At 39.1% G+C, this 15,295-nt stretch overlaps 1 protein-coding gene across 3 annotated transcripts in view; it reads right to left on the bottom strand.

Moving 5' to 3' along the window:
• INVS (inversin) overlaps positions 1-15,295 on the bottom strand; it is a 158,181-nt gene that overhangs the window by 42,512 nt on the left and 100,374 nt on the right. For all 3 annotated transcript variants that reach the window (XM_030294433.2, XM_030294435.2, XM_030294434.2), the window contains exons 9-12: positions 14,742-14,897; positions 14,021-14,250; positions 9,931-10,037; positions 2,535-2,747 (exon numbers count right to left, since the gene is read on the bottom strand). In XM_030294433.2, the coding sequence (XP_030150293.1) occupies positions 2,535-2,747; positions 9,931-10,037; positions 14,021-14,250; positions 14,742-14,897 (706 nt within the window). The remainder of the gene's footprint in view (positions 1-2,534; positions 2,748-9,930; positions 10,038-14,020; positions 14,251-14,741; positions 14,898-15,295) is intronic.

Genomic DNA, 15,295 nt, shown 5'->3' with positions numbered 1-15,295 from the left:
AAACACTGACTCAGATCTTAAGAAATAACTTTTGAGAAATAAAATTAAAACAAATGAAATCAGTTTCTTCTCCCTTTAAATATTTCTCTTGGAGTCCTATGCCCACAAGCACCGTAGGAGGTGATGGTTAGACTGTAAGAAATTTATTTACTTCCAATAATGACACCTAATAGAGGAAAGATTGTGACTGAGAAAAAGGAAAGAGGTTACTTTCCCAGTTTGGGCCATTTCAGATATTATCTCAGTAAGCACAGCTCCCACATAACAGGTTTTTAAAAATGACCTTCAGGGGTGCTGGGGGGCTTAGCTGGTTGAGCATATGACTCTTGATTTCAGGTCAGGTCATGATCCCAGGGGCGTGAGATTGAGCCCTACGTCAGGCTCCGTGCTGAGCATGGAGCCTGCTTAAGATTCTCTCTTTCCCTCCGCCCCTCCCCCACTTGCTCTCCCTCTCTCTCTCTCAAAAAAAGTAATAAAAAAGTTTTTTAAATGAACTTCAGAAACTAAGAACTAAGAACAAAGAGGACCCATTGTCCATAGCCGTGAAACCAACCAGGATAACAACGAAGGGGGGGGTTGGGCTAGATGGTCCATTAATCCCCCTACCTTTTCAAACCCTCAGGACTTGGAGTCACAAAAGGCCTGGTTAGGAAAAAAAAATATTCTAAGGCTCTATTTATGCATGTCCTGAAGTGAAAGCCCTTCCTCTCTATAGGAGATCTTCTGACAAAATGGATTCTTGGTTCTCGGCTCTATGCTGACTCAGCAGTGCCTGTCCAAACTCTTGGCCCCCGGGGTATATGGCCACTAGGCAGCACTGCAGGCAAAGGAGAGAAGGAAGAGGCTGAGATCATTAACAGAGAAGACTGGGGCGGAGGTTCCACAGAACTGGAGAGTGCCTACAAGTCAGCTGGTCTAGTTTGTCATGTTTCATAGATGAAAAAACTGAGGCTCAGAGGACGGATGCTGTGTTACCCTACAACCCCTCTATTCTGCTGGAAAGGGCGTTTGGGGACTCCAGGGCCCCCTCTCTATGCTAATGAAGTAGAATGTGTTTGGACTAATGCACTCCTTTTTCTTTTTAATTTTTTTGGTGGGGGGAGGGTGCAGGGTGGGGAGGATATACAAAGTCATTGCCTTTGTACAGTCCCACCAACATATTCAGGTAGGTGTGACTTCAGATTCTGAAAACAGATTCTCACCCATAAAAACCTGAGTTTATGGAAACATCAGATGGAAGGAAATATAGCATTCCATCCCTTACAGAGAATATTTAACTTACAACTCAGAATAGTTTGCCATGTGTATTAAGTAATACCTACTTAGCAGTTGTCATTCTCATGCAAGGAAATTTCCTAATAAGGATGGAAGAAGAGGCATGTGGAGAGGCCTCAGGTTAAACTGGATTCTTTGGCAAAAGCGAAGAGAAGAGAACCTCATAAAGAGAACCGTGCAAGATAGTATTTCCTAGGATGCCACCACTGCGGTAGCTTCAGTCACAGAAAATGATGTCTTCCTGTCAATCTCATCTACCAAAGGCCATTATGGTTAGCATCCCAGTTCACAGTGGCATTTAACTTCTCACTAAAATGGCTTATCCTGCCTTTTATTATTATTTCAAGTTATTATTTATTACACACCTACTTCCCCCTTGTGGGCAAGAAATGGAAGGATTCAAGATTTAGAAACATTCACGATCCAGCCAGGAAGTTAAGATTCTGCCCGTTATCTTCCGCATCAGAGGTTTGGGGACCTATACCTCCTGATGCAATAGTCCCCTGCTAAATAAAGCACCCCAACAAAGGCATCCAAGAAAAGGTAAACCAAGGCATAATCTACAATCAATCACTTTTGGTAAAATAATCACACTGTGTATGTAATAGGCACACATGACTATTTTACATAGTCTATAAAAATAGTGTGAGGTCCTTGAGGCAAAATCACTATTTTCTCTAAAGGCTCTAGCCAAGAGTTTTGTATGTACAGTAAGAACCCGGTCAATATTTCGTGAACACATCACATGAGTTAGTACAGATTTGATAAGGAATAGGTGGGGAGGGCAAGTTATTCACACAACTTGGTCGCTTTAATCAAATCAAAACTAGACGCTTCGCATGAAGTAGGTTAGATACTGGTGTTGGTTTCCTGTGGAAAGGCAGGAAAGGAAGGAGGAGGAGCAGTTATCTCTATGTAGCTTCCTGTAGGTAAGCTCCTGCCCCCCACTCCTTGCCATCGTGGCTGTGGCAGTGGTTTGTCCCTGGGTTCGAACCAGAGGGGCTAACCTAGACGAACAGCCAGCCACCAAGTAGAGACTGGGCCTTGGTCCTTTCCTGTAGCCTCAGTGCCCCGCAGGCCTGGTGGGCAAAAGGGGGTGGGGTGTGACACGGGGACAGGGATCAAAATTATTTCTTTCTGATCCTCTTTGGATTCCTCTTCCTGGCCACTGCCCCCCTTCCCCCCACCCCCCCTGCCCCGTGCCCCCTTCCACCCTGATTCTGGGCTGTGAGAACATAATGTCCACAGCTCTCACTTACTTGGCAGCAGCATCTTTTCTCAACTGTTCGTGCTTCATGAGGAGATTTTTCCGATCTCGAAAAGCTTTTCTGACCTTGTACCCTTTGTAGACCGCCTGGATTTTGAAGGCAGCGATGTCTTGTATGGCTGCGATGGACAGGGCGCCGTGCTCCAACATGAACTGGATCACTTCATGGCGCTCACCGAGCAAGGCATAGTCAAGGGGAGTGTACCTGAAGAAGGAAGGTATTTTGTAAGTGTTGGCATGTAACCTGAGGTACAGTTCAGCTGCCAATATTATGCAGCAAAGGAAACTTCATTCTGACATGTGGACTCTTCCTCAGGCAAGGCTATCTTGTGTACTCCAGGGCTGTTCCTTTTTTTTCTGAGGGGACAAAACAAGGCAGGAGCTGGGGTCAGGTGCTTTGTGTCACTGACCATGATGGTTCCTGGGTCTTGCTTGCTGGCTCACAAACCGGGGGGCTATAGGAACACATGATCACTTTTCTTCTTCCCCATGTGCCAAATAATACCCTGCTCCTATCTGAAAAAGTACTGCAGATAATTTCCTGTGGGACTCATAAGTTTAAGCCTGGGACTACTGATAGTTAATGCTTGTGAAATAAAAAATACATCTCCAAATGGACAGATTTAGTATATGAAGAGGATGGCCCTTTAAATCAGAAAGCATTTATTAAGTAGTTTTAGGACAGCTGCATAGCCATCTGGAAAAAAAAAGGAAGATTCTTATATCAGATTTTACATGAAAATGAGTTCTGGATGAAGCAAAGACCTAAATATAGAAAAAGAAACTGTGGAAGTACTAGAAGAAACCAGGGAAGACTTTTTAAAAAATTAGAGTGGGAAGGTCTTTTCTAATAAAAATAGTACAAAACTCAAAACTGTAAGAGAAGATTGACAAATCCAACTACATAAAAATAACAACATTTTGCAGGGCAAAAAACACCAAAAACAAAGATAAAAGAGAGTCCTCAGAACAGGAAACACTGATGGCTCCTAAATATATAAAAATATGTGCAGCTTCACTCATTTAAGAGAAATATAAATTAAGACTAACAAGGAGAGTTAGGTTAGCTAACCAATGAGCAGGTTAGCAAAGATTAGAAAGTTTAATAACACACTGTGCTGGTAAGGATGCAAAGACAGGCTCCCTATGTACTACTTTAATTTTCAGAAAGACCAATTGGGCAGTATCTATCAAAATTGTTCCCACATCTGTCCTCTGGCATTTCACTTGCAGGCATATATCCCAGTGACCTGCTCTCGTGCGTGCGTGCGTGCGTGTGTGTGTGTGTGTGTGTGTGTGATGCTTTCTATGTAAGGATATTCATAGAGGCACAGTTTGAAATAGTTAAAGAATGGAAACAACCTCAGGATCCATCAACAGAATACTGCTTACATAAAGTACAGGCCATTTGTGTAACGAAGTCATCTCTATAATGCAGCCATTACTGTGGCATATGAATAAAATAAGGAACAATGTCCAGGATGTCTTGTTAAATGAAGAAAAAGAAAAACAATTAAGCAACAGAACAGTATTATGGCATGCTCCTTTTGAATAAAAAAAGAGAACATATCCCTGTATTCTTATTGATGTAAAATATATCTCTAGAAGTTTACCAAGAAACTGGTTGACAGCGACATCTCTGGGGAGGAAACTGGTTGTCTCAGAGGCAGGGGTAGGAGGGACATTTAGTTTTAACTGAATGCTTTTTTATGCCTTTTATTTATTTATTTTTAATGTTTATTTATTTTTGAGAGAGAGAGAGAGAGACAGAGTGTGAGTGGGGAGGGGCAGAGAGAGAGGGAGACACAGAATCTGAAACAGGTTCCAGGCTCTGAGCTGTCAGCACAGAGCCCAACACGGGGATCGAACCCACAAACCATGGGATCATGACCTGAGCCGAAATCAAGAGTTGGATGCTTAACCAACTGAGCCACCCAGGTGCCCCTTTTATGCCTTTTTATACCTTTTAAATTCTGTACACTGTGCATACCTTTTTGATAAGTATATTATTTAGAAAAGATGGGTTTTATTGTCATATAGCTATATATTTGAATCTCAACTGGCTACTTTCTAGATGTATAATTTTGGGCAAATTCCTTTCTTAAAATATATCCTTTCTATTTCTGGAAATATAAAATAATTGGATAAATACACATAAGAAAATAACAGTCATCTATATTCCCCCCCCCCCCCCTTAGAACTAATCAGTGTTATTATCTCGGCAGGTATGTTTTTTAAATGATTACTTTTTAATAGTGACACATATTTTAAGTATTAAAATAATGCAAAAAAATACAAAAATTGAAGTAAAATAAAATCCCAACTCTACCTTCCAACAATGGTAATGCTGACTGTCACTTCTTAACCAACTCACCTCTCCTCACTACAGATTTGGCATGAAGAATAAATGAAATGATAAATCCAAAGAAGATAACACTGTGCCTGGCATAAAAGAAGCAATTAATAAATGTCAGCTGTTGTTGTTATTATTATAGGACATGCACTGCATCAGGGTTTGTGATACCATGGTCACATGTCATCAATATTGTTCCCACAGGACCCAAGCTAGGAGTTATGGCCACCTAACGACTGCTACTGATCTGATTCCTCTCTGGGAGACTGTTACTAATCCAACACAATCAGAGGTGTTAGGAAGAAATGATCAGCTGATTTATGAGGTGGAAAAACTGATGATTATATGGATGCATGATTAGACACAGAAAATCATCCAGTGATTATAGAGATTTTCTCTCTTCAAAATTCACCTGACAGTCATAGTCAGACGTCAATGGAGGAGATTTTTCAGTATAAGCAAAGGGTGGTTTGGTCACTTCTATAAGGAAACTGAATTCAGAAGGAAGTCTGTATGTTAGAATTAAGAAACTCTCATTTTTAGGACATCTTGATCTGTCTTCGCTGTTCAGGGACCAGAAGGCCCTATGGTAGAGGTGCCAACATAAACTTTAAAAACATTATCTATAAGTAGGTAGCGTCTTGTAAATTCAGAAGAACTTAAAAAAAATTTTTTTTTAATTTTTTTTTTCAACGTTTATTTATTTTTGGGACAGAGAGAGACAGAGCATGAACGGGGGAGGGGCAGAGAGAGAGGGAGACACAGAATCGGAAACAGGCTCCAGGCTCCGAGCCATCAGCCCAGAGCCTGACGTGGGGCTCGAACTCACGGACCGCGAGATCGTGACCTGGCTGAATTCGGACGCTTAACCGACTGCGCCACCCAGGCACCCCATAAAATTTTTCACTGTATATTCTATTTAAAAATTTTATTATTTAAAAAAAATTAATTCTAGTATAGTTAACATACTGTACTCAGTTTCAGGTGCACAATACAGTGATGAAGTGATCAAGATAAGTGTAATCAATATGTATTCTAAAATATCTTTCATGACCGTACTCTCTCCCAATGGAAAAAATTATCAGAGTCAAAGAACTCTATGACAGTAGAGCTAAACTGAATTTTGGAGGTCTTTTGGCTTAACAGCTTCATTTCATAAATGAGTAAATAGATTTAGAAAGTTTAAGCAACTTGCTGAAGGTTATGTAACTAGTTCCCTGCAGAACCCAGACCTGAACTAAGACTGTAGGACTGCCTGTTCAGTAATCCTTCCACAGCACATCTATCAGTCCTGGAATATAATCCTCGTACAGAATGAAGCTGCTTCTCAAATCAACGTGCAAATTACGTATGCATTTAGTAGGTTTGATCATCTTTTCTAGAATTACTAATAGGAGTGTCTTTTTCACACTGTATACAAGCAGGATTATCAAAATCTGGTGTGTGAAAGTAAGGCCCAACCTCTGCCTTTGCTGTATCTCTCAGGCCACTTGTGGATGGAAAATTGTATTTTAAATATCTTTAGCATGAAAAACTGTATTTTTATTATGAGAAACTTCAAGCATAAAAATAGCATAATAACCATTTATATGCTCATTACCCAAATTTAACAATTAGCAAGATTTCTGCCACATTTGCTTCCTCCAACTCCTTTCTTACTATTTTTGCTGAAGTGTTTTAAAGCAAATCCTAGACCTCCTATTATTTAATCATTCTGCACTGCGGTATTGATCCATAAATAATGTGGACATGAGCACAACGTCATTACGGTATTCAGCAAAATTAACAGGAATTCCTTAGCAAAATCTAGTACCCACTCCAAACACAGATTTCCCCAATTTTCTAAAAAAATGCCTTCTTTATAATTGGCTTATTCAAATTAGGATTCTTGGTCAATATTTGATTCATGGAAACACAGTCCAAACATCCAGAAATATTTTAAGACCGAAGTCTATGCCTAGTGTTTGGGCACTGACCATATTGCAAATTACTACTATTGAATCTCTCTTCACCCCAAATTCAATTTAGAAACACTCAAGTGCTGTGAATATTCCCATCGATGCCGGAGGGTGGCTGTCAGATAGTTATTGACTGAAGGCCAGCGGTAGTTGGCAAAAATTATGTCTATACAGTGCACATCAAGTGCTTGGTGTCAGGGCATGAGAAGTAAAAATTAGCACCACGTTGATGGTAACCAGTCAAGAAACAATGTAGATAAAGCCAAGAGACAAGATACAATTGGCCTTGCCTGTGCAGGAATGGTCTGATGGGATGAGTGGAAGGCCTAAACTGGAATGTCAATAAACATCAAAGGCAGAGCCGGGTTCTGACATTTGCACGTCAAGGTGCACTGCTGATGAAACATTAAAGGAGACTGGGATATTGCCACTGTCTCTTTTCATCTAAAGATTGGCAAGTACAGTTAGGAGGATTTTTCCTTCGGTCTTTTGGTCTGTAATTAACATATGTTTACTCTAGGAGGCAGTAAGCACCTTAATTCATACTCTTACTTAGGCCTTAAATTTAAGGCTTCCCCTAAAAATGGGAACTGAATTACAACAACAAATGTTTTTACTGTTTCCTAAGAAAACAGCAGTCAGGCAGTAAATACTGTTATAGAATAAATCCTTTCTAATAGATCTAATAAATCACCACAAATTCCTTAGGATTCTTAACCTTTCCCTTTTGCCTTTATGGGATTTCTAAGAGCGAAATCTTCTCTCTCACATATCTGCTTTCATGTCAAAACCTCAGCCTTGAGGATTCTGCTTGGCTTTCCATCTTCCTTCAATGTCCAAACCCCTAAATCTTCGAGTCTTCTTGGTTTTGCAGTTGTCATTTGACTATAATAGAGACAGTGAGTTCTTTATACAACCCCTTCCAAAGTAAGACATACTAGTCTGATTTACCTAATACTGTATGTACTCGAAGAATTCCAGAGTTTCTTTCTTTCTTTCTTTTTTTTTTTTTTAAAGTTCATGTATTTTGAGAGAGACTGAGACAGCACAAGTAGGGGAGGGGCAGAGAGAGAGGGAGAGAGAATCTCAAGCAGGCTGCACACTGCTAGCGCAGAGCCTGATGTGAGGCTTGAATCCACGAAGCCGCGAGATCATGACCTGAGCCAAAACCAAGAGTTGGATGCTTAACCAACTGAGCCACCCGGGTGCCCTAAAGAATTCCAGAAATTTCTAATGCAGGTGTGAGGCAGGGGAAGCTACTGGGAGCCTGAAAGCATCAACTCAACAATGCAACAGTTATTTACTGAGCACTTACTTCCTGAAAAGTACTGTGAGCAACACAGAGATGACGATTCTCTTCAGGAGTTCTCTGCTAACACGGAAAAAGGATTACATAAAATTATCAGATAAAGTGAAGTGTGCTAAGTGCTATACAAACCCACAGTGTGGGGGAGAGCTTTGTTTGGAACACCTGCCTCGGGGATCAGAACAATCTTCTTAGATGGGACTGCATTTGAATGGAGGAATGACGTGACTAACAATTATATTAGAAATATGATTTAGGGAGGCTACTTGGGAAGCAAATGAACTGAAGGAGGGAAATTTCAAAGGGTGCAGAACAGCAAGGAGGCATTGCGATAGTCCCGGGAATGAGTCAAAGAGGGCAAGATTTAGACAATGGTGCTGGTAATAAAAAGGAAATTACAGTGTGAACCAAGGAGAGACACTGAGTCTGAAAGACAGATTTAGAACTCACCGGCACCCAGGTGATTACTGAAGCCTCTGTGGAGATGGGCTGAGAGGAAAGATCTAATCCTTGAAGAATGTTTACATTTAAAAAATAAAAAAATGGAAAAGGAGCCAAGATAAATGGAGAAGGAGCAGACACAATTGCAAGAGAATCAGGAAACTAAACTGTCACAGAAGCTTGGAGAAGATAGTCTCAGTAAAGGTAAAAAAGAGGGGTCAGCAGAACCAGGCGATGCAGAAAGGCCAATGAGAGTAGACAGGGGGACCAACATATGATTTCTCAATGAGGAGTCTGTCAGAGACCACTCAGACACTGTTTCAGCATAAATGTGAGGATAGAAGGCAGACAGCAAAGGCGGGAACTGTGAGTAAGGGTAAACGGAACAGTGCAGGCACGCTGAGAGCAGGAGGGCTTTATAGGCAGAGAAGACAAACTTCAGAAAAGAAATAAATTGGAAAATAATAGGCGGAGGCTATCTTTAATGGGGAGGGGTTCTGAAAGTAGTGGGAGGGATGAAGGGGTTCACCCCAGAAAGGAGGAGCAGTTTTCCTCCTCCACAAACAGGTGGCCTAGAAAAAGTCCCCCCTTCTCCACAAAATCTCCCACAGAACTGGCAGTGGTTATGGGGGTGGGGCTGGTGTCATGGCAGGAAGCACTGCAGTTACAGCATCCGTGAACAATGGTTCCAAAACACAGACCTGGCCAGGCAGAGCTCAGGTGTGGAAGTCACATGTTCAGAATCTTCCCAGATCCAAGATGGCCAACACTGTCCCCTGCTTAGACTTCACTGTGTCTGCTCCTTTTTATTGGGCCTGGGCCCTGGGGCATAACTCCAGCCTAACTCTGTGAATCTTACATTATTCAATCCTCTCACCTTCTCCTTATTTTTCATGCCACATGATGGCACCTCTGTCCACTAACTGATAATAACCTCTTTATCAGGAGAAATTTCTTGAACATAAGACACATTCTACTGTCCTGACCAAATTCCTAGGTCTGGTCAGTCAGGACTCCCCTGACTTTATGCCAGCTACAAGCCGCAAGAACCTAAGTGTCCTCATGTGTAGAATGTGAGCTTGCCAGAAGTAATATCTAAAGTTCTGAATAATTTTAAAATCCCATGATTCTAAATCAACACTTTTCTTTAGGTTTAGGATTTCTTAGTGTAGTGTGGTGTTTCTTTATGAGTATACTTATTACTTCTGAACTAGTATCTAAATTTTTTTTATATAAATTTTTTTAATATATTTTTTTATGTAGAGATTTTTTCATATAGCAGAAAGGATGTGAGTTGAACAACAATACATTCTTTTCATCAACAGCTTACCTTTCTTCATTATTTTCCATCTGATTAGGAAAAGCAGCAAAGTCTAACAGTAATTTAATGGCATCAAGATATCCGTTGTTACAGGACCAGTGCAAAGCTGTTCTTCCCTATAAGCATAAACAAAAATCAGGTATATCTGGAGTAGGTATTTTTGGACACATACTTAATTATGAAAAGGGAAAATATTAAATATACAGTGGAGAAAATGGATGGTATCTTAACCAAGTGATCAAAATTAATACTAAGTTAAAAGGAATGATATGTTTCTACAGGTGATACCCCGAGAAGGATTCAATATCACTTGTATAATATTCTAACCAAAAATGTAAAACTTAAGTCTAATTATGAGGAATCATAAGGCAAACTCCAATTGAGTGAGATTCTACAAAATAAATGACCTGTATTCTTAAAAAAAAATTTAATACCATGAAAAATAAAGAAGGCATGAAGCACTGCCAGAGATACAAGGGGGATATTTCACAGTTTTAAAGAAGTCAAAGAGGAAGATATCACAACCCAAATCTGTATGCCACAGCTATTAAATATACAGAACAAAAAATGACAAAATTAAAAGGGGAGATGGTCAAATCCATAATCACGGTGAGAGATTTTTAACCCATCCTTTATAATAGCTCATAGAACAAATAAATAAAAGAGCAGTAAAGATATAGAAGACCTGAACTATACAGTAAAAAACTTTGATCTAAGTGATATATAACATTGCATCCAACTATGACACAATTAGTATTCTTTTCAAGTGTACATAGAACAGTTTCCAAAATCGATCATAGGCTGGGCCACAAAGAAAGCCTCAAAGGACTTTGAAGGATTAAAATAATTCTGAAATAAAGTAAAGTAAAGTAAAATAAAATAAAATAAAATAAAATAATTGTGTTATTCTGATTGCTTTCTGACCACAGTAGAACTGAAGTTACAAATCAGTGTGGTAGACAGAATAAATGCATGCTTTTGCAAAGATGTCTACATCCTAATCTCTGGAATCTGTAACTATGTTATGATATTGGAGAGGGGGAATTGAGGTTGTAGATGGAATTAAGGTTGCTAATCAGCTGAACTTGAGATGGGGAGATTATCCTGGATGATCTGAGCAGGCCCAATGTAATCATACGGGTCCTTGTAACTGAAGGAGGGAGATGGGGGGGTGAGTGTCAGAGTGATGCAGTGTGAGGGTGACTCAGCTAGTCATTGCTAGCTTTGAGGATGGAGGAAGGGGGCCACAAGCCAACGAAGGAGGGCAGCATCTAGAAGCTGGAAAAATTAAGGAAACAGATTCTTTCCTAGAGCCTTCAAAAGGAATGCAATCTTGCCCACACTTTGATTTTTACCTCATGAGACCCATTTTGGACTTCTGACATCCAGAACAGTAAGATAATACATTTGCGCTGTTCTAAGCCATTAAGTTTGTGGTAATTTTTTTTTAGCAGCCAGGAGGAAACCAACATAATCAATAATCGAAAGATAATGAGAAAATGCCAAACTGCCTAGATATTAAACAATATGCTTCTAAATGATCTATGGGCCAAACAATAATCAAAATAGAAATTAGAAAATGTTTGAACCCAATTATAGTGATGGTGCAACTTTGTGTGTGTGTGTGTGTGAGACAGAGAGAGAGAGAGAGAGAGAGAGAGAGAGAGAGAATCCGAAGCAGGCTCCATGCTCAGAGTGGAGACGGACGCAGGGCTCAATCCCACGCTGTGATCATGATCTAAGCCAAAAATCAAGAGTTGGATGCTCAATTGACTGAGCCACCCAGGTGCCCCAGTGATGGTACAACTTATCCAAACTTTCAGGATAAAGCTAACTCAGGCTTAGAATAAGAATCATGCATAAATACATATATTGGAAGTGAATACTAAAAAAAAAAAAAAATCAATGATTTAAACTTTCACCAAAAGAATCTTTAAAAAAATAGTAAATCAAACCTGAGGAAAGTAGATGGCAGGAAATAATAAAGATAAGAGTAAACACCAATGAAATAGTAAATAACTCCAAATATGGAAAATTAACAAAGACAGTAAGTCCTTTGAAAAGATGAATAAGATGGAAAAATTTTTTTAAAAAGATAAGAGACAACACACATTACCAATATATGAAATGAATAAGAGGAAATTACTATAGGTCCTATAGTCATAAAAAAGGTAAGAGAATATGTGACCAACCTTATGCAAAACATTTGATATTTTTAATAAAATGGATCAATTTCTCAAAAAATGCAACTTACCGTGGCTGAAAAGAAAATAATTAGAAATCTGAATAGTCTTGTATTTATCAGCGATGCTGAGTCAGTTATTAACACCTTTTACACAAAGAATACCTCTAGATAAGATGGCTTCACCAGGGAATTTTTCTGAACATTTAAAAGGAAGTAATATCAGTATTACACAAATTCTTTAGGAGAATAAGAGGAACTACTTCCTAACTCCTTTTAATTCACCATGTAAACAGCAAAGAGGTAAAAAAAACATGTTGAAAGATGCAGAAATAGTATCTAACAAAAATTAAATGGCTAATTGTGAATAAAAAACCCCAATTCTTGGCAACTAGAAATACAAGGAAACCTATAGCAAACACCATATCCAATGGTGAAATAGTTAAAGCTTTCCCCTTGAGAAGCCAGAATGAATTAAGGGTGCTAACTATCACCAATTCTATTCAACATTGTATTGGAGGTTACAGTTCAATAAGGCATGATATTCACAGATGATATGGCTGTATATGCACATAATCCAAAACAGTACATAAGACCTAAAAACACCAGAAAGTAGCTTGGTACACTACTTATGTAAGAAACCAGCAACTTGTAAAAAAAAATGTAGAAGATACTACAGATTGCAAAAGATGCATTTCTAATAACATAGGTATAAGAACCATTTTTTACATATTTTTCATTATGTCACTTTCACATATAGGAACAATCCTGATAAATATATATTGAGTGAATTAATAGATATTATATTTTCTGGCTTGGAAAAACATAATATGCCAGTATTTTTGAAGACTTAATGCAATTAAACTAGCAAAAAAAGTCCATAGTGGCAAAACTGAGAGAAGTCAATACAATCCTATATGGCTAGGGAAGTGGATATTAACCCACATGGGTTAGAAAGCAGTTCGGCAGTACTATATAAGAGCTGAATCATATTCATATACCAATAATAAATAATCTCACTTAGGGGAAATTATTCTAAGGATACAATTAAAAAAAAGTTAAATGCACTTTGATGATTAATGAAATGTGATTTATACTATCACGAAAAACTATCCAGCAATAGGAAGTTACTTATTTAATTTTAAAATTGGGGTTACAAACATAGTTTGGATCCTGACTCTCCACAACAACCCTGGCCCTGTTGTCACCTTAGGGTAATTATTTAAGCTCTATGAGCTTCGATTTTCTACCCTGCAAATGGGAATAATAATAGCAACTCCTTTAGAAAGTTGCTGTGAAAGAGAGCCAAAGCATAAGAGACTCTTAAAAACTAAGAACAAACTGAGGGTTGATGGGGGGTGGGAGGGAGGGGAGGGTGGGTGATGGGTATTGAGGAGGGCACCTTTTGGGATGAGCACTGGGTGTTGTATGGAAACCAACTTGACAGTAAACTTCATATATTGAAAAAAAAAAAAAAGAAAGTTGCTGTGAGAATTGAATGAGTTATGAAACATAAAGCTCTTAGAACTTTGGAATATTCAGCATCTATGATTATGTGGAAAATTATATACCAAAGGAGAAAATGCTGGTGATAATTTTAAGTGAACAAAACAAAAATGTGGTTTATGAAGTATCATATATGTATGTATACACATACATACACATATACCATGTATGTTTATTTTAAGAAGTTATGAAATTATTCCCATTCTGTATTATGACTTTGTTAAATTATATATGGCTATAGAGACAAGAACTAGAAGGAAAACAGGGAAAAATAAGACTCATTTTTAATTAACACATAAATTTATAAGTGATCTCTTTACTTGGTAAAATGTTGTTTTACTTTATTTTAGTTAATGAAGAATAAATAAACACCTTGGAGGAAACAATACAGAAAAGACTTAGAATTTCTACCTCTTTGTCTTGAATGTTAGGGTCTGCATTGTTTTCCATGAGCACTGCCATGCAGTTGATGTAGCCGCCATAGGCAGCGCACTGCAGAGGAGTTCTTCCCGCGTAATCTTGCACATTTGGATTGATCTTATTTTCTATCAAGATCTGGCAAACATCAGCATTTCCTCCCAATGCTGCCCAATGTAGGAGAGAGTGTCCATCTTGATCCACTAGATCTACCCTTGCTCCACCTGAAAAAGCAAAAATATCAGTAAAACGTTGAACATAGAGAGCACTGATCAAAAAGGAGTCTGAAAACAGCAGTCCCTTAAATGCTTTGCTCTTAGCATTGTATACTATCTGCTTTGGATTTTTTACAACAAGCCTGTAAGTTGGTCAGGGTAGGAGTCATTTTCCGTTTACACGAAATCAAACTGAGGATCAGGCAGGTGAAGTGGTTCTTCCAAAATCACACAACTACCAACAGGTGGAACTAGGAGTGGCCCTCAGGTTTCCTGATGCTTGTGTGTGCATGCGTGCGTGCACGCCTGTGTGTGTGTGTGTGTGTGTGTGTGTGTGTAGGTGCGCATGCATGTGTGCATGCATGCGTGTATGCGTACGTGTGGGCACTCCTCCCTCCATCTGTCCACCCGGGTGGCCCTCTGCCTGTAAGCTGTTTCAGCGAATGCAACAATTCCTACCTTCTGAGAGAGACTTAGTAGGAGCACTCTCAATAACTAACCTTTAATAAGTGTCTGGATCACATCTTTGTGTCCCATCTCACAGGCTCGGAAAAGTGGAGTGTGCTTCATGACATCAGTGGCATCTACTTGAGCGTTATTTTCCAACAATAACTTCACGGTGCTGACGTGGCCAGAAAGGGCCGCGGCATGTAATGCTGGAAAGGGAGCAAAAGAAAGCAAAGAACTCTTTGATAACAAAGTCACCTTTTTCTTATTCTGTGTGTCTTTTGTTCTTTTGATGTCTTCATTTTGGCTAAATGCAATTTAATCTTAAGGATTCTCTATTGTTCACTTCTACAGATTTGAATCTTCCTTTCTATTCATATGTACTACTCACATTTCCCCCCTTCCTGTCTATCTTTCTCATCTCATGGTTTCTTCCTTTCCATCCTGTTGCTCTGAAATGCTTTCCTTTCCTCAGTTACTACTTTATTATCTTTTCCTCCCTCTTAGAGGGGAAGGGAACAAAAACATGACAAAAGAGAAATGATTTAAACGAGGCAGGCAATTCTGCCCACCAACCCACTCAATAAACATCTGCCCCTGAGGGTTG

Source organism: Lynx canadensis, chromosome D4 (assembly GCF_007474595.2).
Source record: "Lynx canadensis isolate LIC74 chromosome D4, mLynCan4.pri.v2, whole genome shotgun sequence".
Classification (NCBI taxonomy): Eukaryota; Metazoa; Chordata; class Mammalia; order Carnivora; family Felidae; genus Lynx; species Lynx canadensis.
The sequence above is the reverse complement of the archived record's forward strand: the minus strand, read 5'-3'. Positions and strand labels throughout refer to the sequence as shown.